Source organism: Diadema setosum, chromosome 7 (genome assembly GCF_964275005.1).
Source record: "Diadema setosum chromosome 7, eeDiaSeto1, whole genome shotgun sequence".
Taxonomy (NCBI): Eukaryota; Metazoa; Echinodermata; class Echinoidea; order Diadematoida; family Diadematidae; genus Diadema; species Diadema setosum.
Window position 1 is genome coordinate 25,201,766 of NC_092691.1, and position 26,837 is coordinate 25,228,602.

Consider the following 26,837-nt stretch of genomic DNA (forward strand, 5'->3'; position numbering starts at 1 on the left):
ACCAAGAACAAGTTTATGGAGAAGGCAATGTAAAAGTAGAATATAACATGAGAGATTATGACATTTTTCTAAGCTAAAAGGCAAGGGATTTCAATCATCACCTCCCCAACAGATGTTGAACCGTACACATGGAACATTCTGTATGTTCCCCTCCCAAACCAGTCATTATCCTAGTAATATCCTCCGCTTGAAACCTCTCGGGGCTACCATCAAAACTTGTAATCATTCTTGCCCACAATAATTACGTTGTGAATAGTATCAGTGGTTTTTGCATTTATAACTTCTATCTAACAGAAATTTGGGCATCGCCAATGATTTTTTCTCTTAAAAAACGCTTCAAAAATCATCGATTATGCGGTGATCTGTTTGAAATTGCAATTCATGCAAATTAACTCCAATGCAAACTGAACATTTCTACTAAGAAATCTGTTTATGAATCAGACCTACGAGCGCTGAAAACTATGATTTTACGTTATAGACGTCTTCTTATTATGATGAATAGATAAAGATACAAAAGTGGTCATGATTACAGTAAGCATAGAAAACTTAGGAGTTGGTAACCTATACCCACAAAGTAAAGAATACGATTCCAACTTTACCCGTTTATAAAAAATTGCCCGATTTTCGAAAGCAAAAATAAGACTTACATATCATTTGGTTTATTACAGGGATAAGGTGATATGCTTTCATTTTCACATAACAGCGGATGAGACAATGAACGTCGACCCTTAGAGGGGAAATGACCGCTTTACTTGGCTGCAAGTATGGTATACAGCTTTTGGGAAATTTGGTACTTTTAGGAGCACGTCATGACGAGCATGAATTGCGCAAATCAACGCAAAAAGTACAATATTGTCTATTATCATTCTTCCAGCTTCTTCCAGAATCCCTAAATACTCAGCCTTTTGATGATACTTCTAGGCTAAGAAATCAGACAAGCGACAGCAAGAAGTAGTAAGAAAACGAATTTTTGCACCTTCGCTGATACTAATAGTCTTGTCATTTCAGTCATTTGCTGTTGATTTTCTAATGATGAAACCCGTAACCGTGTCAACTGCCTACCATTCAATGAAATTCAGGTTTACGGCTCAGTCGACGAGAGGCGAGGTACTCTTGAAAATCCTGGCGAGTCTTCGCAACTTCCGGGTCGCTCTCGGGCTCCTTGCCCTGGTCGAAGAGGTGCGCCATGGACTTCACGAGCGAATTCGCATTCCTGACTGGCTTCTCCTTCGGAGGAGGAGTTGGAGGAGGAGAGGGAGGTGGGGGATCGTGGAGCAGTTGGTCAACGCGACGTTCGAGCTCAATCGCCTCTTCCTCGAGTACAGTGAGACTGTCGGCGAGGGTCTGGACCTCGCCAACCGTGTTGAGCTGCTGGTCACCAATGGCATCGATACAACTCACTTTTACTTTCAGTTTCTCGGCCATTTGATTGAGACACTCGATCATGCCCCAAAGATCTTGTTCCGCCACCGCGATCCGATGTCTGGACAAAAGATGTATGATAGAAATGTATATACGTATGCATCATGTATATTGCCTTCATATCCATCGTTTTTGAAACGGTGAATGCTTTTACACTGTAACCAGGGTAATCAACGTGGGGATCAATGTCAAAACTACAAGTTTTATAATCACAAAATGCACTTTTTTTAAAAGCTACAAATATACTTCACATGCATAACTAAGCCCTATGCGACTCTATTTCACTGCTTGAAGTAAATTATATTATTGTCCTGCATCATTTTACTGAATATGAGACTATTATTGGTACTTATACGTATAGAAACAGCGTTATTGGTATATGATTTATTTGTATTCCAATCTACCAACTATTGAAGAAGATACATCAGGTTTGAAGAAAATTGCACTATATTGCTCTTTTGATTTTGTATGTTTATTGTGAAGCCAACACGAGAATAGTTTAATTGAAAATCGAACATAATTGCAATCTACAGGGGCTTCAGAAAATATCGTTTGTTCAAATTCTATTCTCTTGATTATGGTAATATTATGATCATTGTTCTGTGACGTCACAGTTACATCGCACAGTCATCGTACTTTAAAGAGCGTCTTTCTGTTGAGATAGAATAGAGATAGAAACTTGTTTCTACCGGTATATCATGCTTTATTCCAGTTTATGAAATAATCATGATATTCTCATTAAAGTCCTCGTAAATCGTGCTTCTTTGAAAATTTACTGATATTAATTCTCAAAACAAAAACGAAATTGTGCCATTGCTGTTCAAGACATGGAGTGATCACATAAGAAAAACACAATCAAACGTAATACTTTCTTGCCTGCTTGACACAGTGTGACGCCCAAACTAATTATTTTGCTCCAACCGAGGACATCAGTGTATGTGTGTGCGTGTGTGTGTGTTTTTGTAGAAGCAGACAGAAAGAGAGAACAAAATACTTTTTTCCTACCTTTGCTGCTATACTGTACCTGAGTTCCACCCATTCATTCCTGAAGTTCAGAAGTTCCACACGCGACAGCAACAAGGCGCCCCCTACCTCCGCGTCTTGCTCAGTCTTGGACTCTCGGTATTTGATGTACCTTTCAGTCAGATTTCTATTGGTCTTCTGTTTGTTTTTTAAATCATTGATATCATTTTTTTTAATGGCGTGATGTTGGAAGGAAGTGGAGGAAGAAATGTGAATGCATCAAAATTCATGATCCTCGTATCCAGAAACTTTTATTATTCTAGTTTTTAAGCATCTTCAACTTTAATTTCCTGATTTTTGACATTCATTTGAAAAGATTTTCCAGTTCAGCTACGTTCCGAAGAATAATATAATTCCATGTACATCATTGTGATGGTTGTTGTTTTTTTTTTCGTTGTTTATATTTATTTTTGTCCTTCGCTGCTAAAATGATGCTATTCATTTCTAAAATGATATCCTGCAAACGTCTTGATGTATATTGCCTTTACCTCTGTCTGATATTGATATTAGGGATTATAGTTGATATTCATGAAGCAAAAAGGTATTATGCAGAATGTTCCAAAGCGCTCAAGCACTCTCCACAGCTGTTATAAGCACAGCGGGTTGACTGACTAATATATTGAATGATTATCTTTCTATTTATCTATCTATCTATCTATCTATCTATCTATCTATCTATCAACGTATTTATTCATTAAGTCATTCATTAATAATCTATCTGGTTATATTTTGCGCTACTGGCACATGATAGTGTTGCTACGGCACAAGCGTTTTGCAACTACACTACAAGAATTGAAGAAAAAACGGAGAAAGAGCGTTAGGGAAAGTTAACATAGCGCTACGAAAATAAAGGTGTCACGCTAACCTTTGACTCCACATATGCCTTAGGAAGCGATGGGGAAGGCTGAAATATGCAGAGAGTGAACATGCAATAAGACGTTACAAAAGCTAATTACTAAGAGATTAATGGTTAGTCGTGGAAAGCAGATTAAAGGGAATGAATCCAAAATTTATATGTGGATTTGAGTGAATGCAGGAAGATTAGTATAGAACACATCAGTGACGTTTGAGGATAATCGGACAATCTGTTAAAAGGTTTTAGTTTGTGAAGTTTTGGTTGCCGCCGTCTGGATGAGAAGACTACAACAGTTCGTGACGTTACTGCAGAATAATATTATTCAATTCAATTTCAATTCAATTCAAAGGTTTTGTTTTCACTTCTTTAAAGAATGAAGAATTCTGCAATATTTCTTCGTTATTTTTTTAAGTACACATTCCTTCGACTTTTTACTGACATTACGATGAGTAATATTATCCCCGCTGCTTTCTGAAAGATGGTCAAGTGCTTTTTCACAATGCTAGAAAAGTGCAGGTGTGTTGAATTCTATACATTGTTATACATAGTTGTCCTTCGATGACGTCACAAACTGTCTCCTCATTTGGCGATGACGGCACAGAAACTTTAAAAATTTGGACGGATTGTTCGGTCATCATCAAATCTCACTAATGTGTTCTACCAATATTGTTGCATTCACTCAAATCCACATATAAAATTTGAAAGTAAAAGTATGAAAAGTAAAAATAAAAAAGTTTCTCATGGCACATCCGGATCAATAATTCAAGAATTATTGTAGGTAAGAGGGAAACTACTGAGAATCAACACTGAATTTGAAGAAGTAAAACATCGGAGGTGTAATGACAGACTATCAAAACAGTACGTCCTAATGTTCAGTTTACAATCCTCGTATAGAAAGGTCCTGAACGAAATTTCTATTTTTTTTTTCCACTGGCCTAATGTTCTTTATTATATTATGCGGTCGATGTCATCATAAACCCACTGCTCTCGGAAAACTCATTGTGCCATGAACATATAATAGACGTAGATAACAAAAGATTAAGGAAGATCAAACTATCAGAAAAGGATGATAAGCCTGAAATTGGTCTGGATATTTCAAATTTTCTCTCTTTGTAAGCAATAGGTGGGTGTCTACCTTCTTGTAAGCTATGCTTCCAAGGTGAGTTAAGATTTCATTTGATCATGGTATAATTCCTAAGTTAAATTGTTCCTTATTTTTCTCTTTCTCAGTCATATGTCTTGAAATCCCCCACATTTACCACTAATCAATGCTAATATTTGAATGGAGTGACATCATCATTCCTGTAAATTACATTATTTAATTTTTAAACAAGATTTCCGCAAACCTTTGATTCCATGTATACGTCCCTGAGACGTGTTCTTGGAGGCTAAAAATATGCAGAAAACAGAAGCATAGAATGAATATAGAACTGGCAACTAGACGCAGAGATTAGATACTAGTAAACGCATTGCCCCTCTACGGGAGCGCATGAAAGTGCATGCAACTCTAGGTACCTAGACTCCTGCTATACCAGCTTCTACAAGACTGCGTTTGAATTTGAACTACTCACTAATATGATTCTAATTGATTATATCAGATTATCATCATCATAACTTATTTCTTGAATAACACTTGGGACTAAAACATAATTATGTTAACATCATGATTTGAAATAAGGACATACGTTGTCCACAGTAACACAACTTTCCCATCCCTCCTCTACTCCCTTTCCCACGTGTGAACATCAATCATGGAAAATGCATCTATCATAGTGGTTAACAAGCAATTAATCGTCGGTGACAAAAAAGAACAAGAAGTATAGAAACAACAGATCGTTGCTGCGTGCAGTGCAGCCTACATGTAACTCGCTAATGTAAGAAGCAGTTATTGTGCAAGAAGAAGAAGAAGTGAAATAAATATCTAGGGATTCTTGCGTTAAAGACTACTACTCTGACAGCGCACCAATTTCTTTTTCGGCTTGGCCTCTTTATTCTTCTCGCTACAGCACCATTTGAAAAAGTCGTGTATCTGCTTCGTAGAGGGCAGCAGATTGAACGGTGGCGGCAATGTGACCTCGTCTTCTTGAGAAATGTAAGACAGCCACACCTGAGATCTGGAGAACTTCCATTCCTTATCGGCATTGGACTGTTGTTTGAAAGAAAGCGAGGATGAAAAATTTAAGTTCAATGCCACTTCATACTCAACACTATATTTCGACAAACAGGAGGAAAATCAAACAAATTAGTTATCTCATGCATTTGTGACACCTTCATACTGGTAGTTTGAAAGTTCAAACGATTTTGAACAGTCAATTTGGAGTCACCGTTCCCTTTGAAGGAAACGGTGATTCCAAACTTCATTTACGCTGAACCACCCTACTTCCAAGATGCTGGCCACACTTGGTGATAAAGCATTTTTATCTCCTACTTCCAAACTGTGGAATCAACTATCCCAAACTCTTCGCAACCAGCAATCCCTCAACGTCTTCCATAAACATTAAAAAAATAACTTGTTCCATTTATTGAGTTCTGATTCTTTCCTTTAGTTCAGTGTCTATTCGGCACGTGGAATTTGTATCACAAATGTAGATGATTATTGTCAATAATATAACTACTTATTATACTACAAACATTATCATTATTACCAACATCACTATTATTATGATTATTTCGATTTCAGAGTATACAGTTTTATGTCTCTCTTTGTCCTTCAGTTATATGACTTGGGATTGTACTGGTTGATGCCTAAAATGCGTTATGCTAATCTACTCCCTCCCCTTCTCCCTTTAGCCAGAGATTTGATCAAAAGACTTTGTCCTCCTATAATCCATAATTATTATTTTTTGTTTTGTTTTGTTTTGTAAGTATCAAGAGAATGGCAAACAAACTCATATCTTTTGTAAAATCTTTGATGTACAAAGATACTGCTTATAAGCAAATTGTACACAATTACGTCATGGGTGATTTTTTTTTTTATATGTATATATAATTATATATATATATATATATATATATATATATATATATATATATATATGCATAAATCTAAACACTGTTCATGATTCATATAATTTTTTTATCTTTTTTTTTTTTTTTTTTTTTTTGGGGGGGGGGGGGGGGAGCCGTGGGCGTAGTTCAGCTGTCAATTGGATGTAAGCTGTACCGAACAAGCAACCGGTATCAGGAAATGCATCTTCCAGGTTTAAAGGGGAAAAAAAAGAGAAGCAGATATTCTGGAAAGACGGTGACCGATGTTGATTCTCACCTCCACGACGGCATAGCGTGACGACATCACGGCAATGAGGAGGTTGAGCAAGACGACCACCGAGATGATCATGTAGCCGACGAAGAGGAAAGCGAACACGTAGCTCATGTAGTGGTCGTCCGGCTGCAAGTCGAGACTGAGCTGGGGGAGTGATACAAGCCCGAAGATTGCCCAAAAGAGCTGGAAAATACTTCTGCCCACTCTGCAAGAAATAGCACACAGGGAACTGTCTTCTGCGTACTCAGTCGACCACTGATATTCAAGCTGCACATGGTTTAGGAATTGAGGTTTGTGGTGTACATAAAATTATACGTCTTCTAACACTTCATAAGATGTGCATTATAGATGAGACAATGTTTGCATCACCTAACAATCCTACCATCGATTTTTGTGAATGACTTCGCAAATACAAGCCCCCTCTCACAAGAAGCTATCGATGCAACGTTATTATGACAAAGCCTCACTAATTTGATGCGAAGAATTCGAGCTGATTTTTCTTGATTTTTTATTCGTTTTATAGCGGGAAATGAAGTGAGCACTAGGCTGTGTTCTGGCCAATGGGACACCATAGGGGGCCTATGCTGTCGTCACCTCATCTAATTTATCCCGCGAGCATTCACGAGTCATACAGCCCCCGAGATCGACACCAGGCAAAGAAGGCCCACGAGACCGATCTGGCACTCATAGGCAAATAAGGCCCACAAGCTCGACACTAGCCAAAAAATGCCCACGAGACTGACACTGCGCAACTTAATTATGTAATATGTATTTTTCTTTTTTATGCAACCTAGCTTCCTTCATCTAATTTTACGCAGCTTAGCAGTGCCAGTCATGACTTAACAGAGGTTCACTTATTGTGATATAAACTTGAGAAGCGATTAAAAATCCCAAATGTCTATCTAACTTTCACTTCTTCTAAATTTACCTCCTGTTGTCATTTGTATTTGAATTGATTTTTTTTTCTTACACTTTGAAAGCTCATTATGCCTTAATTTTGGGTACGTAATTTTTTATTCTTTTTCTTTCTTTCTTTTTTGTGAAACGAGCAGGAGTTAAATGGAAGTCAGAGGACGAGGTTGGGTTAAGGACAAATCTTACGAGTAGGAGAATGTTGAGCGTGGGCACTCCGATACGGGGATACCATTCACTTCACAGTCAAAGGCTGCCATTTCCCAAACGCTGCGGTACACGAACGTGATTCCAAGACCAAATGCCAGCATGATGTAGATGTACATAAGGCTAATGCGTACGACATCGACCACCATGTCGACTACGGCTTTGGCGATGACGTAGATGGGAAGGCTGTTCGTGGTCAGGATGTAAAATGTGCGAATGGTGCACATAGTGACAACGAGGGAGTAGAGAGCGTTGGACACGACTCTTGGGTCATCCCACTGGGCAGTGACCCACTCCGGACCGAACTGCGTTGTCGGGGGCGTTGTCGGGGTCGCATTCGCAGTCCCCTGGTTGTAGTCAACGTTGCTGGAGCTGGTGGCATTAGTGTCGGGTACAATGAGTGAGGCCTCATACCGCTGAATGGTCATGTGTGTATAGTTGTCCTGATTTGTGGAAAAGATAACCCAGGATACTTGAAAGGTTCATCGGAAATATCATGAAGCGCACAATGCAAATGATTATGCAGGCAAACGAAGTCACGAAAATGCTGAAATGTGAATAAAGTGCCAGCTAGGCACTTGCATTGCTGGGTGTTACTTGAACAAAATGATAGACTGGATCATTTGAGGAGTAAATATCATGACTTGCATTCGGGGTAGTAAAACTTACACATTCCTCACAATATTCTGAATTACACCAAAACCTCGCCAGTACTTTACTAGTACATCATTTTCCCCAGTGATATTTATTCACTTCCATTAAAAAAAAAAACCCGATATTTTTCACATTTTCACATTATATTCGTGTATGTGTGTGTGTGTCCTAATTATGTCCTAATGATGTCCTATCATTGATAACATTCAGTTAGTAGAATAAAATTTTGTATTTACAAATTGAAATGTCACTTGAATCATCATCTATATTTCTTTTGCAATACTTCTCCAAAGGTAATAGCTCAATTTGGACTTGAGCCGTTCGTTTATTCAGGTATATGATATATGTTTATTGGTGCGGGCCACTAAATATTTATATCGGCCTCCAAGTTTTTTAACCCGTTGAGGACGGTTTGATTTTGCTAGACACCTGCCCGAGTATACTCGGGACTCATCCTCAACGGGTTAATATTAATTCTTATGTTCACTTATATTTCGGGCCACCAAAATTATAATTTGAAAGATTTTATTGGCCCGAACTGGTCACTAGAGAAAAAAAAATACTGTCCAGCCCTGTATATAAACATAAGGCACGTACGCTCAGCATTCACAGCAAGCCGTCTTTTACACCAGCATCGTTTTATCATCACCACCATCAGGCATCACTTTGATCATTAATTTTGTCCTTTTCCTATCAACATTTATATATAATATCATATATATATATATATATATATATATATATATATATATATATATATATAGAAGAGTTTGTTTGCAAAAACCGATAAGTCCATATTTGCCAAATGGAGATATTTGCGATTAAAGGTCGAGAAATATAAAGAGAATAATAAGAAAATTTTTGCTTCTTTTGACCATAACTTCATAAATATACCTTTAATATAGTGACCAATATATCATTTAAAAGGTATTATATTGTACTTCATGACAGAGATCGTACTTCAAAATCTTCAAAAATGGACTTATCTGTTTTTGCAAACAAACCCTTCATATATAACAATAGAAACAAAAGCAAAGCGATGAAAATTAATGGTTTAATACTCACAATCAATTGCGAAATCCAGATGGTATAGAGGGTAGTGAAACAGGTCTTGACAAGCAAACTGTCCATGAGAGACATAGGAAAAGAGAGGAACTTCCCCGGGCCCTTCTGATAGATCATTCTAACGTGTCTGCCTGAGATTCCTGTATAGGTATAGAACCATTCCGGGGGCAACAAAACGATTACTAGCATTCAGAGAGGAAATTCGACAAGGGTAGTGCCAATATCATGCACAAATTACTTATGGAAAATAATATTCTTTCATGCTCTCGGGTTGTGTTTTTTTTAAATGTTTATTTAGTATCAAGAGAAGATTTTGTGGCCATTTAGAAATACACATAAAAATATGTTATCATCAAAGTTGTGCAAATAAGCTCCTCATCCTTCATATTTCTGATATGAATGTGATATTTTAATGGTAATAATGGTAATGGTAATGGTTTATTGAAAAATCATTTGCAGCCAGAAGGCTGAATTGCAGAAAACTTGCTTACATTTCCATCGGATAATAACTTACGTAATCATACAATCATAATTATATAAACTTTAATTCAAATCTAAAACTATGCAATCATCATTACATAAAAAAAAACAATAAAATGACACATAGTGAACAAAATTTCAAAATGACTTAATCTCACTTGATTTCCCTTGACTTTCACTTGAAAGTCTGACAAAAAGGAATGTATATACCAAGGCAAATGATGAAGGTGACCATTTGACACCAGAACGACACGAAAGGCGAGGAGCGATCCTCGACGGACAGGAAGATGACAAACGCCATCAACGTCAGATCTGAGCCAAGGTGCATAAACACGCTGATGTGGCTGGGATATATAGAATCGAAACACGATCAAAATAGAAATTAAATCATCTGTTAAACTTCAAACAATCAGATATCTTATGAATAAGTATGTAATACGGATATTGTACATATTAATACATATTCATTTATCTATTTGTTCGTCCATGTATTCCTCTCTATCAAGTAAATCAATAATAAACAGAAATTATGTACATACCGGGTATGAGAATCGATACAAAATGAATATTTATTATTTCTTCAGATTATATCTTACGATATCATTATTTTGAAATAAATGATAATCGTAAAAATCATATCATTAGTGATATATTGGCATTCGGTAAACAGGTGTACCATGTCTCAAATAATCTTCATTTATACTGAAAGCTGTTAAAAAGACACAAAACGTAATTAAGAAACACAAACTCCAGCAAGAAATACGAAAATAATATGCAGCTGTTAACTAGCGGTTCTTAAAGGGCAGCGATCCAATTCGGACAAAAGCGTTGTCCATAATACTCACAAGAAAATATGTCATGTTTTGTTTTAAATAACATAGTAGTACTCCAGCAGCAATCCGGAAGTAAACAATCAAAATCATCGCCATAAATTATTATACTTGCAGGCTGTGAATGTGTGTTAAACTATCAAACCCCTTCTTACGAGTTTCTATTAGTGCATATTTTACGGGATTTTGAGAAACCGATGTATGACTCCCGCTGGATAGATCAGATACAAAAGGGAGAACACAGGATAACAGACGAGCGCCATCAGCGTCAGGAGCCACAGAGTCGGCCTTTTCATTCCGTCCAGCTCAGCGTAGTAATCTTGGCTCAGGGCGTTTTGCGTGAAAGGGTGTGTGACGAACTGTCGCAGCAACAAAAGCTGTGTTAATGAATGTATGTTGCTCTTTTTTTCCCCCTCTTACAAGAAAAGATGAAATTTAGTATATAATGAAGCACAGTGAATAAGTATTTTTTCTAACATTGACATTAATGACGTTTTAACTAACTCACATTATTGACATTGCATTGTTAATATCACAACCAGCTCATCATTGTGACGCTATAAGAAAAAAAAAAGCTAAACAAAACATAACAAAAAGGAAATGAAAAAAATATCATTTTCAAAATGAGACTTGAATTGCTTATGATCAACGCACTGATGTAAATTTGCTTGGTTTTTGCTTCATTTTTATTTCTACTGTTTGGGAGCTGATTGCAAACATAAATTGAAATTCTCGTTGCAAATTATAGCATTCAGTTGATACATCATAAGATGCAAACAAAATATGTATTTACATCTAGAGCTGGGGGTGGGGGTGGCGATATAATTCTTGGAGCAGCTGTTCCAAATCCTCAGGAGCCCTTTGATGTTGACATTTATTTAATCGTCAACACTTCCTGTCTAATAAGAACAATGTTTCAGTAAATGCATACGTTGAATGACTGTGTGATATGGCTGTAGGTAGGCTTTTTTTTTTCTGATACAATGATAATTATTCTCTATTCTTCTTTATTGTTGTTGTTATTGTTCCGACAGGCCACGCCTCTACTCACCGGTTTCTGGTCAGCTGACACGCCTTGACGTATCTTAGCAACGGGATCTTCTGTCTGTTCATTTCGCGAAGTCCTATGCAGAGTTTGAAGCTTGGAAAATAAAATGAAAAGAAAAAGTAAGCAGAAAGGGCGAAGTCACCCTTCTTATCGCAACACTTACTAATAATTGCGAAAGATTAAAGACGGTAAATGTAATTTTAGTGAATCAATTTAATTCAATTCAAATGAAATTTCATTTTCAATAGCATATTTTTGATGTCGATACAAGTTCAAGGAAAACAAAACGTACCGTGTATTACAGCAATGTTATACACGTCAAATTGACAAATTGAAGGAAACTCGCACCTCACTCTGTCACTGTTATACACAATACGCAATCTATGAAACTGTTTGGCGGGTAAGGGAACACTCAGAAAGTTCCATCTGAACTTGTATAGAGGGACTTAACCTCCCCGACTTAACATATCAAATCCTGAATTTAGAGCAATATGTATATTTTGGATAACAAAAGTTATTATCATTCTGTTATATTGTACGGTTAAAATTCTATTATAATCAATATGCATTACATTCAACTAATGAAAATTGAGCTCGAAAGATCGTCTTCGCCAGCTGGAACACTTAAGTTGTCTTTCTTTTTCTCTGTTGTACCGTATGTCCCCCAAAAAATTACAACGATACCCTCTGCTACGATAACTTTAAAAATAGTGAATCAATGCAAATACAATTTTAGGGTATGAAACTATGACTCTTTGCCCACATCTTACAGAAAACCCCATTCGATTTGCTTCAGGTATAGTCAAAGAGAAATGAGGAATTTGAGATGAGAAATTTTGAGATGAGAAAATGAGAAATTTTGTAGAGCATGTCAGGAATCACTTCCCTCCAAGTTCTGCCTATTGTGTTCACACATTAATATGCAGTTAAGAGCATCCAATTGCTAAACTTGGAAGAATCAGATTCATGACATGCTTTACAATAATCCACATTTCTTTGTGACCGCTTAACTATTAATGGGGTTTTCTGCAAAATAGAGCTAAGATGTTGTATTTCACGACCCTGAGATAACATTAATTTTAGACGGTCTTATCATATCGGGTGTTATCAATGCGAAAATCCGTTGTAATTTTTTTGGGGGACATACTGTGTCTGAGATGTGTAAATATCAAATAGATGTGTGTGTGTATGTGTCTGTAGATGTATGTCATGACTGTCGTCTGTGTGTGAAATTAAATGAAACGAAATGGAATAAAATAAAATGAAATGACATGACATGAAATGGAATGAAATAACATGCTATGAAATGAAATGAAATAAAATGAAATGAAATAAAATAAAATAAAATAAAATAAAATAAAACAAAACAAAATAAAATAAAATAAAATAAAATAAAATAAAATAAAATAAAATAAAATAAAATAAAATAAAATAAAATAAAATATATAAAATAAAATAAAATAAAATAAAATAAAATAAAATAAAATAAAATAAAATATATAAAATAAAATAAAATGATGTTCTTACGTCCGAAGCCTTATTCGACTGAGCCATGAATTCCTGAGAGAAGTTTTCCACTCGTTCCACCAGCGCCCAGAACTCCATGTTCTGAGCTTCCCAGTGGTCTCCCAGATGGCGCAGTCGTTGGGACAGCTCGAAGGCGAAGCACGTCGGGTCGATGAAAGCCTGAGCCATGTACGCCTCGCTGGCCAGCGCTCGGTACTTGTTCATCACGAAGATACTCTCTGTGAGGTCGGAGAGGTCCTCTTCTTGCTGTGGCTGGCTCAGGGTGGCGCCCTCCTCGACCAGAATCTAGTATAGAATAATTATTGTTTATGAAGACTGACCACTTCTGTAATGTATTGCAATTAATTGATGTTTCTTTTCTTACAGCGAGGTCGATAACTCTAACCCATAACGAACCATTTCATTCACCTCCTCTCTCCATTTCAGTTTCCTAGGCATGCAGAAATTAACTCATTTTTTGGCGAGGTAGGGCAAGATTTGAAGTTGTTCAGAGCAGCTTCGGTGAACAAAGCTGAATGCATAGATAGCCGAAACAGTCTATTAGATTGTGTATAGTGTTGTCTATCATGAATCGTGATATATTGAATTGCATCACGGGACATTCATCTTTTTTTTTTTCTTTCATAACAGAAAAAAAAAAGGGTTTGGGATTCAATGTTGTCGAATCCGTTTTGTGTGCTGTTGCATGCGCTGTTTCGCATTACACACACATTTTCACTGGAAACAATGAAAATATAAATCGCAAATACAATGGTATTTAGTGTAGGATTTAGTTTAAAGCATCAGTGAAAAAAAAAAGTCGTATACATCCCGAGTAGCCTCTTCAGTGTCTTCACTTATCATTCAGACGACCCTGTCATAAGACTTGCCCCAGCTCCACAAGAAAATAATTTACACGCGTAGGGATATTCTGTGGGTATGTAAAACACGATATCTTCATGGCATGAAATTTTCGCGACTTGGAGACGACGGCCTTTTCCGCGGCATGAAATATTCGCGAGTTGCCTTTCACATTCAATACATACAGTGTAGACAAGAACTTTCGCGTGCATTCTTATTTCGCGAATCTTAGCTCTCGCGAAATTCGCGGAATTAAAGGCACGCGAACATTCCTCGTTTTACAGTAATCAGGGTAATTCATGGTCACCACTGGCAGTATAAAAGTAGGCCTACTTAGTGCATAGACGAGCCCCTGGATTCGGGCCCTGGATTCAAAGGCTCGGCAGAGCAGATCTATACGCATCCATTAATTTTGTCCGATGTCCTCCATCACGTAGATTTGAGTCACCTACCTGCACTACAGCGAAGTTGTTCCTGTGGGCTGCGGCCATGAGCGGGGTGATGTCGTGATGGTAGTCATCGTTCTCGCAGCGGCACAGGAGAGCAGCAAGAAAGAGGGTCTGATTGGGTGGAAAGTCAGCACATGCAACAAGAAACAAAACAAATCAAAACCCGAAAAATTAAAACATAGGTAGTTTATTTCGTTCTTTCTTTTTCATGAGAATTTAAGAAAGAAACGAAACAAAACAAAACCGAATAAGATGAAAACAAAGGTACTTTCTTTCTTTCTTTCTTTTTTCATGAAAATGTAATGAAAATGTCTGATAGACATCGGTATCATATTTGGAAATAATAGATAAATTCTATCAGTTCACGTAAGATTCCAGATTCCAGATTCAAGATTCAAGATTCAACTTTATTTTCACTTCCATCAAATGAACAAAGAAATTATATAGATTGCATATGTACAGGATATTTGTAATACTTGCAGAATGTAATTTGACAAGGAACATATGTAAATGAGAAGTAGATGGAAAAAAAATGCAATTACATCTTTGTTGATATATATATAAAGCGTATAATACAAGTCAACTAAGGATGAGAATGGAAGTCGAGGGTCCCACTAAGAAGCAGAGCTTGTACGATATGGGACCCTCAGAAAATACACAAGACAGCAATATAAAACAAAATGAAACGAACCGATGTCAACTGACATCAAGATGATTGGGAAGGGAAAAAGAAAGAAAAGGGAAAAAAAAGAGAAAAGAAGAGAGAAAAAAAAGGGGAAAAGGGGGAAAAACTACAGCGCGTGAAATCGTGGATGCAAGCAATCTAGATTCCATAATGTAAAATAAGTGATGAAATACAAGCTGGATTGAATATAATGCAATGTAATTATGTTGGTAAGAATGCAGGAGAAAGAGAGAATAGACACATCGTTATATTCAGAACACAGACAGGAACATAATTGTAAGGAGGATTTATGTAAAAAAGAATGATGACTTGACTGAGATGATAAAGGTAAACTAACTCGGTTGGATGTTATAAGATTTCAATAAAAATAATTTTAATTTATTCTCGGTGTGTTTGAAAAAAAAAAAATCCCTGGTGGTACATACAATGTATCACGCTTATATGACGAAGTAAACTAATCGACGTCAAAAATACCATACCCCAATAATAAAGTACGATGATGAAAATACCACTGCTCAGTTCGTATCCCAAACATCAGAATAACTACAGGTCAGACAAATTCCTAGCTTTACAAAGTGTACACAATAGATAGTTGCCACAAGAGTGATGGGTTGATTAATAGCAGGGAATGCGTTACAAAGCAAATAATGATATTGGCCTTTGGTCCCCCACCCCCGTTTGATAGTGATAATAATGATTCATTTAGTGGTTCAGTGAAGCAAAAGCTAGGCACGTATTGTTATTGTCTTTGGAAATTTCTATTCCAATCGTAATAACTTATCAAAATGTGCGAACAAAGTAAGAGACGAGGAAGGAGAGGAGAATGAAAAGGAGAAGGAGGAGGAAGAGGTCTGGGCCCCGTCTTATAAAGCCTTCAAATCAATCACAAGTCCCCAAATCAATCGCAACTTGCATTGCAGCACACAAAAAACTTGTGATTGATTTCTATCACAAGTCTTTATAAGACAGGCCCCTGGTGGTAATGGTGGAGGAGGAGGAGGAGGAGGAGGACGAGGAGGAGGAGGGCGTCAGAAAGTGAAAGAGCGCCATCTAACGTCTGTCTCCAACCTTCGGCAAGCCCTGTTTGAGATGTTTGATGATGATGCGCACGATGTCTTCAAGACAAGCATCGGCTGCTCGTAGCAGGGCGTCTCCGAGAGGTATTTCGTGTTCTATAAACGTCGATACCATTCCTGAGTAGAAGAAAAGAAGGGCAGTATTTTGGTATATCATTGTATTGACCTCTTAGCTATATTGACCTCCCCAACACAGTATGACGTAGTAACACAGTATGACGTAGTAATCATGCTGATACATCTGCAATATATAAACATAAACAAATCTTACTGTGTTCTCCAGCAATGTACCAATATAATACAAATCTTATTGTGTATATTTATATACATTATGCACTTATATCTTGGAATGCCATTAAAATGACATAGCCAAAGGGAGTACAGTATATCAACGAAATACGCAGAAAATCATGTACAACGAACAACGTTTTATATCATTTGTCGCATGTTTGAGCACAAATCCACGACGAATGTCTTTATTATGTGGAAGAGCTTTCTTTTATCGTTGCTTGTTCCCCCCCCCCCCCGTAAAACAAATCAATGCTGCAATGACCTTAAATTAGATCGTACTGCATGATCTGGTCAATTGATGTGATAAACTTTACCTTAATAGACAATGATATTATTGTAAAGGATGCTATTGTCCTGCCCAATAGGACCCATTTTGTCAAAACGTGCATACTGCTTCTTTTTTTTTTTTTTTATTGTGGCAGAACTCCCTGTTACTCTTGTAGATTACTGTATGATTATGTCTGTACTCAATATTGTTAAAAAGCGAGGTATACACTCAAAATTGCCGTATACATTAATTTATTGACCTCCCCAACACAGTATGACGTTGTAATCATGCTGATACATCTGCAATATATAAACATAAACAAATCTTACTGTGTTCTCCAAATCTTACTGTGTTCTCCCCAACAAACAAATCTTACTGTGTTCTCCCCAAAACAGTATGACGTTGTGTCAAGTTGTGTCAGTATGACGTCATACAACACAGTATGACGTTCTCCCCAACACAGTATGACGTTGTAATCATGCTGATACATCTGCAATATATAAACATAAACAAATCTTACTGTGTTCTCCAGCAATGTACCAATATAATACAAATCTTATTGTGTATATTTATATAGATACATTATGCACTTATATCTTGGAATGCCATTAAAATGACATAGCCAAAGGGAGTACAGTATACCAACGAAATACGCTGAAAATCATGTACAAGGAGCAACGTTTTATATCATAAAACACGCAGAAAGAACAAACATCCCTGGATTACAAAGGGAATCATCAATTCAATAAAAACCCGTAATAAATTGTATAAACTGGCGATTACTACCCACAATACAAAACATTTTACAGATTACAAAAAGTATAGAAATATACTCAGTAATTTGATTCGTATTTCTCGTAAAATGTATTATTCCGATAAGTTTGATAATCAAAAGGATAACGTAAATGGTTTATGGGAAACTATATATGAAATAACAGGTAAAAATAATAAGGAAACATCGTCCGTTTTTTATAATGACAACAAAGAACTCATAAACCCTGATGAAATATCTGATGCTTTTAACTCATACTTCGTTAATATTGGCCCCCAATTAGCTTCAAAAATAAAAAACAAACATGTTCATTCAAACTTTATTGAATTTCTTCCACCAAACTGCGACAAATCCCTTTTCTTTACCCCAACAGATGAGGAAGAAATACTGGAGATTGTTAACAGATTAAAGCCAAGTAGATCTAGTGGCCATGATGAAATAAGTGTTTATATACTGAAGAAAATCATCAAACAAATAACCACACCTTTATCTTACATTTTCAATCTTTCACTGTCTTCTGGAATATGCCCGAACTCATTAAAAATTGCGAAAGTAGTTCCAATTTTCAAAAGAAAAGACGACCCTTCTCTTTTAACAAATTATAGACCAATATCGTTATTACCTAGTATTTCTAAAATTCTGGAAAAAATTATTCATAAACGCCTGTACATTTTTCTTCATGTAAATGACCTACTTATACCTAATCAGTTTGGATTTAGAAAGGGCCATTCCACCGATTTAGCTATAATTCAATTGTTAGATAAGATTACTGAATCTTTTGCAAATAAAAAACATTTTATAGGAATTTTCATGGATTTATCAAAGGCTTTTGATACCATAGATCATGATATATTAATTTACTGAATCTTTTGCAAATAAAAAACATTTTATAGGAATTTTCATGGATTTATCAAAGGCTTTTGATACCATAGATCATGATATATTAATTTACAAATTAAAAAGATATGGTATTCGTGGTTTAGCACTTTCTTGGATTATTGATTATTTATCCAACAGAAAGCAATATGTACTATTTAAGTCATCTAAATCTCCGAATTCTAATATTGTATGTGGTGTTCCCCAGGGATCAATTCTTGGCCCCCTACTGTTCCTTGTATATATTAATGATATAATAAATACATCAAAAACTCTTAAATTTATACTTTTTGCGGATGATACTAATATTTTTTACTCCCATGAGAACCTCGAAACACTGTTTAATACTCTGAACACGGAAATAGACAAAGTCTCCCGATGGTTTATATGTAATAAATTATCCCTTAATGTCTCTAAAACAAATTTTATACGTTTCAAACCTACTGCTTCACAGAACATTAACAGCAGTTATAATATCAATATTGATGGATTATCTTTAACTGAAGTAAGATCTACTAAATTTTTAGGAATCACAATTGACTCGAGTTTAACTTGGAACGATCACATTCATAATATCCACACGTCTGTCTCAAGAACTGTAGAAATTTTATATCGACTGAAAAACTTCATTTCTCAAAATTCCCTGACTATTCTATACAATGCATTGATCTTACCACATATCACATACTGCAATATCGTTTGGGGAAACTGTGGCTCAACTAAAATTAATCCAATTCTTACTCTCCAAAAACGTGCTGTACGTTTGATTACCAATTCCCGTTACTTATCCCCATCCAATCCCCTATTTCATCAACTAAAAACATTGAAAATTGAGGATCTTCACACCTTTCAAACTGCTGTTTTTATGTATAAATATACATTTAATTGTCTTCCAAAAATTTTTGATGGCTTCTTCACTCCAAATTTCACCGTTCATTCATATCCAACACGTCAGTCGTCCGATTACCATCTCGAAAACCCCAGAATCATTTTAGCTCAAAAATCTTTAAAGCACAATGGACCAGATATTTGGAATTCTTTACCCCCTAATTTAAAACAACGTACGTCGTTGAACATTTTTAAACGAGAACTAAAAAACACCCTCATAATCCAGTATACTTCTGACACATAAAAATATTCATACCACCTGGTCAACAAACACCCTAAACAATGAGTTCACGGCCATAACTGAAGTAATATTCACCTCATCACACTGATACACAAAATAACACTTTGTAATATTCACCTCATCACACTGATACACAAAATAACACTTTGTACACTCAACGTACAAACCAAGATTCATCCCAACACAATGCACACCGCACTGCACCGCACGCCCTTCGCACAATTACTACTTCCCACTCAGTGAGTGGCAAGATTTTCTTTATGTATCTCTTCGTTGTGCCCTTTGCACAATTACCCCCCACTCAGTGAGTGGCAAGATTTTCTTTATGTATCTCTTTACCTGGGGCCATCTTCCTCGTCAAGCTTAGCTTATGATGATGGTCCCCTGCATTTCATTTTTATCATTTCCTATTGCTTCCTTTCATAATCATATGATATTCGTTCTTGAAAAAAAAAAATGTATGTAAGATCCAAACGTTACGAATATTAGCTGTGTAAATGACTATGTAAGTATTTTGTTGATTTGTGGATTTGTATTGATTTTGAAATGCAGAAATAAAAACTGAACTGAACTGAACTGAACTGTATTGACTCAATGCATCACATTATCATAACGCTGTGTGAGTTTGATTTTCTGTGATCTGTAGTGCCTACTGTTTCTAGAAGCACGACAATTTAGTTAGCAGACGGGAACGATTCATGCCTAACACGAATACGAGGAAAGTCTGGGCACAAGCGTACTTTAAAAGCAACCTTGAATCGATGACAAAACACGCTTTATCACTAAATCTTCAGAGGCCTATGACTTGTTAACATCAGTTCTTTTTGACTTAACGTATTCCACAACACCTCTCGTTTGTATTACAGACAAAGTCATCACAAGTTGTTTATATTCGGTAGCTACATGACGATACACATAAAGGTTCAGAGCGAAAGAGATGAATGAGCGATTGCGTGAAAACGAGCAAACAAAAATAAACAAAAGAAAAAAATGCACCAGAACTTCATTGTTCCACTCGGTAGATTGACAGCGCAATTTATTTTTCTTTTCTTTCTTTCTTTTTTTCTCAGCATACTGATAGTACGACCTCAATGTTGGCAATGCAGGTACATCTGTAACATCCATATCCCTCCGAACTCGAGTAGGTACGGCTGTATAACTTGGATATTGTGGTGTCTCTTGCATTTTCAGAACATCCAATGTACGCAGTCTTGACGTCAGGCATGCAAGGAGATTATGCCTTTGCAGGCATTATTGTGCGTGCTTGTTGTTTATCTGTTAACAATAAATTACTCGAAAAGTTACACAAACAGATTTTGATCAAATTTTCAGGGTATATAGGTCCGTCGTGATAGAAGTAAAGGGTGATAAATTTTTGGTGATAATCTGAATCAGAATTTTTTTTTTAATGAATGCTGTGTGCGCAGTTCTATGATGCTGGCAGGTGACCATATACCTAGGCCTACGGCTAGTATTGGCGGAGGTTTGCGCTCTTCTTCGAGTGCTTCTGTAGCGTCTATAACCACAATATTATTGTTGATCATGTTGCTGATGATGATGGCGAGAACAATGATGATAATGAAAATGATAGTGATTATGACGAATGACAACAGTGATGATAATGCAAGTGATAATGATATTGATGCTAAGAATATTAATCACGATGAAAATATTATGAAAGGTACAGCCATGGGGAAATTAATAGATGTCTATTGGACATCCTATTCATTTGTTTTAATGATAGAGTCTTCCCTGTTATCTATTCGTTTTATTCGTTTTAACTTCGTATTCTCACGAGAACAATTCTTTTTCTGCATGCCCTGGGTTACTATGATAACTAATTAAGGTAACACCGCTTGTACTTCACTTTTGGTTGGGCAAGTTTAGGAAAAATGGCTGGTATCGAATACTTTAATGATTATTATTTACCGCACACCCCGACTTGAATGGCATGGGCGTAGACCGATCGCCGTTCCGAGTCTCGGAAGTCCCATTCTTCACCGAAACCCTCCTTCTTGGCTAACAGGGTCTGGACCTGGAGCAGGTCTAACGACTGGATCGCTGTGAACAACTCGAGTCTGCGAGAAGCGACGGACGGCATTCTTACGTGACAGCTTAATAATAGACAACTATTACTTCAAACTGCAGCACATCAGGTCTTCAACTGGGCCACCAGAGTCCATAGCACGTTCATTCCATGTCTTCTCATTCCATGCAGTACAGACAGAATGACATCGCGGTGACTCAATGGTGATATAGAAATGGTCATATACGAACATCAAACCACGACGTGAAATTCCTAAACGCCTTCTAAATAATTGGATTTTGTCCACAAAATATCCGATGAACGTATACGTGATATCAACTCGCGCACTGGTCTCGGTTTTTGAGCAGGTGTTGGTTCACTGGGTGAACTTCGTGTTATACCAGATAAAAAAGATCCCACCTGATTTCTATACTTTTCGCACTGAATTCACGATTTCAGCTCTTGTTGTTCGCACATTTTCGATCCTTGTCAGATCATTTCCAAGTGAACGCACAGACTGAAAAGTCAATAGAAGTGTTTCAGAGAATGTGCATTCAGAAAAAAAAAATTATTATCTTTCTTTTGTTGGCAACCTGTGAACTGTGTGAGCGATCGTACCGTTGTGGGCGAGATACACATGCAGTGTACTAGTAACCTTCTCAGTCGCTTGAAAATGCGTTTAATTCTGTATCATTTCGGAAAGACTAGTAGGTGTAAAGAAAATAAAATTTTGACCCCGACAACATTTTCCTCTCGAAGAATTGGATTTTAGGTGACTTGATTATGAGTGACACGGAAATAGAATGAATTAGCATTATTTCATCAATGCTTTATTTTTTCCAAGTACATTGCATTTGTCACTACACGTGACTTATCATTCTACTCAGCGGTCAGGTTTTCATATATCATGTCTATCTTTATTCATTCTCGCAGTTTTTTTTTTCACTTAGCGTAGAAGACATCGGGACAAGAGGCCCTACAAACATTAATGAGCAGTTGATAAGGTAACCCCACCTCTCCATTCTTTCCAAATTGGGTGTTAAAGGAGTCATTTTTTTTTTTTTTTTTTTTTTACATTTGCATGAAAAAAAGAGAGAATTGAGTCCGAAAAAACCCCCCACAGCAATTCCATCTGCTGCCTCATTGTTTTACAATGACTCTTACGTACAATAAAGTATCATTCAGAAAAGTGACGTCACACTGTCTCGAAATCGACACAAGATGGCAATACGAATAAGGAATTTACAGTCTCGCACGAAGTTGGCACGAACTTTGTTAAACTCCAATCAGGAGCCGAAGCAAATACGACGCCTATAAAAAGTCACACGATCACACCAGAACCACACTAGAGAGCTACACGGAGATGTGAATCTTTATTATAAAATGAATCATCTCAAGATCTTCGTGCTCTTTTTTAAGGGGGGGGCGGTTGGGTTTGCCAAAGATTTTGCTGCCTTGCTGCCGGAGCCTATAATAAGGCACTCCATCTGAGATCATACAGTGGCTAAAGATGCCCTCATGAATGAACCGAAGTTTATACGAGCAGAGCCGAATTTGAATTGTATGAGTCTATCTTTGCTCAATTTCAGGACAAATTGATATTTGAATTAACTTGCCATTCCAGCTTTGCCGAGTCTACTCATCTTATCAAAATTTAGTCAAAAATTCGGAATCTCATGTCTAGTCCATTGCACTGCTGTACATTGTTTTTACAACTTATGCACGCAAAGAATATTATCTACATTTTGAAGTAGAGGAAGGAGAAGAACAGATTAGAAGTAAAAACAATGGAGAGAAAGAAGAAAAAAGAAGGAATGAGTGATGATGATGATGTTATTGCAGCTGACGATGGTGGCGGCGATGAGTTTTAGCAGCTTACCACGTAGAATAATTATCTGATTTGCGTTTAACGAATGATATGTATGTAGCCCAGATGGCTACTAGCACATACGAGAAAGAATAAAGGGATATAAAGTGAAAGAAAACTAAACACTGCAATCGTTTTCCTAGTCACCCCGTGACGTCAACATGCTCAGTTTTTTTCCCTTCTTGGAGTTTATGAAACCTTTTATTTTGCTTCCAGCGGTATATGGATTTCCTTCTTTTTTTTGGTCAATCCTCCTCTCCCAAGAAAAGTCTTTTGGTCTTGGGGATTTATGAGTTTTTTTGACATTGGTTAATTTGAAGAGTTTGTTCGCAAAAACTGATAAGTCCATTTTTGAATATTTTGAAGTACGGTCTCTGCCATAAAGTACAAAATAATACCTTTTAAATGATATATTGGTCACTACATATAAAGGTACATTTTTGAAGTTATGGTCAAAAGAAGCAAATTTTTTCTTATTATTCTCTTTATTTTTCTTGACCTTTAATCGCAAATATCTCCTTTTGGCAAATATGGACTTATCGGTTTTTGCAAACAAACTCTTCATTTCTGCTGCTATAGCTATATAGTGGTCAGTTCCATGCACTCTCCATCCCCAAAGCACCACACCAAATTACGGGGAATGATGTGCCTTTGCCCTCTGATCCCTAAACATGAATGACCCTCTGAGCTAGAAAGTCGTTCTTCTGCCATGCGCTCTCTCTCTCTCTTATTTTAGTATTGCTTAGTGGAGTGCATGGGTCAGACAGGAATTCCAAAGACAGATTCAGGGACAACGACCCAGAACACTGACGACGTTGGATGTCATAAGGACACTAGCATTCATTTGGTTTATCATTAATTTTGTTATCCAAGAAACCATCAAGTCTTGACCAGTGGTTACAGAGATGAGCGTACAGACCAATCGAATATTTAATCCGCCTCTGTACAATATTGGTCGCCCCTTGATTCAGTTTTGGGTGTGTGTGTTTGTGGGGGGGGGGGGTAGATGTATTTCATACCATCATTTACTGTTTTCCATTTCATAATCATATTTTCATGGGCGTTATTCATTATTGCCTGTGAGTCATTATGATTAAAGAGGAATTTTCCCTAAACACAACGTGAGTTCATGATTGCAAACATATTAGAACACATCAATGACGTTTTAGGAAAACCATACCTTTCGTTCAAAAGTTATAATCCACGTGCCGCCATCCCTGAACAAGAAGACTACATACACACACAAAAAACACAATACACAACAAAACTCTTTTTTTTAATCACTTGAGTGTGCCCATCCGCGACTAATATTATTGCTAACATAAAGTTAAGAGTAATATCTTTTGATGGAGGTAAGTTATGAGCATGCTCCTTCATTCTGGTAGAAAGTAAATGTGGAATTCATTCTGTAATTTCCTGACATCGCTCCCCACTACGGCATCCCACATTTTTGTACCCTGCCCGTTTATCCAGCGTTGATGGCATAATAACCAGCAATTTGAAGATGCATATTTTTTTTTTTTTTAACTGATTGATAACTGAACTTTAACTCAACTCAAACTTCACTGATATGTTCTATACACTCTACATATGTATTTCTACATTCATTGAATTCATCCCTGATATGTTTGGGGTAAAGTCCCCTTTAATTATTGCTTTCCTCCCCCCCCCCCCCCCCCTCTCTCTCTCTCTCTCCTGCTCTCTGAGTGTTATACACAGCTCTTTTAGTCCCCATGACGTCATCAACGTCTAATTCTAAATGGATACAGCGAATGTTTATGTTTTGTTGAATCATTTTTGGAATGGGATTCTTAAACACTATAGAGGGGAAAGATACGTTTACATCCCCCATATTGCTTGTTTGACGTCTGTATTATTTAGACTAAAATAACCGTATAAAAAGTATTAAAGGGAATGATATTCTATACCCAGATATATTTGTGGATTGGGTGAATGCGGCAATATTATAGAAGAACACAGCAGGGTTTGAGGGAAATCGGACATTCCATTCCAAACTTACATAGTTTACTATATTTTTCTCATCCACCATCGCTGGATAAGAAGACTAAAACAGTTTTACAGTGACGTCACAGAAAAATATATTAAAGAGAATTCATTAATAGGTTGCATTTTTCTAGCATGATGAATAAAGAGCAATTTACTTTCCTGTTTCAGAAAGCATGAGGTGTAGTATACCCTTTAACGTATGCCAGTACCAATTCGACGGAATTTATTATGATTGTTTTTCATTGACAAAAAAAAAAATGTGGAATTCTCTCTATTTTCTTTCTATCACTGTCCTAAAGTGACGTGACAAACTTTTGAACAAATTCTCCGATTTTCTTAAAACTTTACTGATGTGTTCTAGTAATATTGATGCATTCAGTCAGTGCACGTAATATTGGGTATCATTCCCCTGTAAGTCATATAAACTGCACTCCTCTTGCTCCTTTACTATCTCATTTCATAAAAGTTGTTGGAATAACTGCAATTCTTGCCATATTATGCAGCAACTTCTATAGCAAAAGCCAGTAACGAAGCGGAATTCTTGATAAGTTACCATAACACTTGCCATTGCTCTACGATAGTTGCTATCACTGCAACCTAGTATGAAATGGAGCCATAATCCTGGCAACCGTTAAGTAGATGATTGATAGTACAAAAAAAGTACAATGGAACACTGTATGGAATTTCTGGACTATAGCAAACGGTGAATTAATCATCGAAATCAATCACTTTCACGGAAGCAAAAGGCTGGCGAAACAAACTCAAAATTGCCGCAGATGGCGTTCTTCCTTTCTGCCCTGTCTCAACAACAACACACAAGTGGGAAGTTTGCACGCGCACGCAATGCGATTTTTCATCGCGACACATGTGTTTGTCAACCAAACGCACCCTGTGGTGTGGTGGGATAGTATTGGCAGTGCTAGTAAGAGAAGTGCTCCTAGGTCGATCCGCAGAGAGTGCAAAAAATGTATTGTGCAATGTGCTTCGGATTTATCAAGTGCAATTTTCGCCGTACTGTATGCGCTAGCTATGTGTATGTTGCAACAAAAGCTCAGCTGTACTGTTTCTCTTTCTAACGTGTTCTCATGTCTTCAGTGCTGAGACAGTTACAACTAGTTCAGTCATAACAGTAGATTCTAGTAGGCGTACTGCATCGCTTGGATCAGTTTGACTTTAGAGTGATACTGGTGACTGGGGCGAATCTTCGCTGATTTGATAGTCCAGTGACTTTGTTCCGTTACCTGGATCGAAACCCCTCGGTCCAG

At 36.9% G+C, this 26,837-nt stretch overlaps 1 protein-coding gene across 1 annotated transcript; it reads right to left on the reverse strand.

The window, feature by feature from the left end:
* Window positions 1-1,065: 1,065 nt before the first annotated feature.
* Window positions 1,066-21,773, reverse strand: LOC140231131 (short transient receptor potential channel 4-like). Its single transcript, XM_072311283.1, has 14 exons — window positions 21,602-21,773; window positions 16,329-16,453; window positions 14,579-14,686; window positions 13,287-13,571; window positions 11,763-11,852; window positions 10,892-11,070; window positions 10,092-10,225; window positions 9,402-9,541; window positions 7,665-8,125; window positions 6,567-6,768; window positions 5,258-5,447; window positions 4,677-4,689; window positions 2,447-2,557; window positions 1,066-1,483 (listed from the first exon to the last, which is right to left on the reverse strand). The coding sequence occupies exons 1-14, from the start codon at window positions 21,771-21,773 to the stop codon at window positions 1,066-1,068; spliced, it is 2,628 nt and encodes an 875-aa protein (XP_072167384.1).
* Between the last annotated feature and the right edge of the window lie 5,064 nt (window positions 21,774-26,837).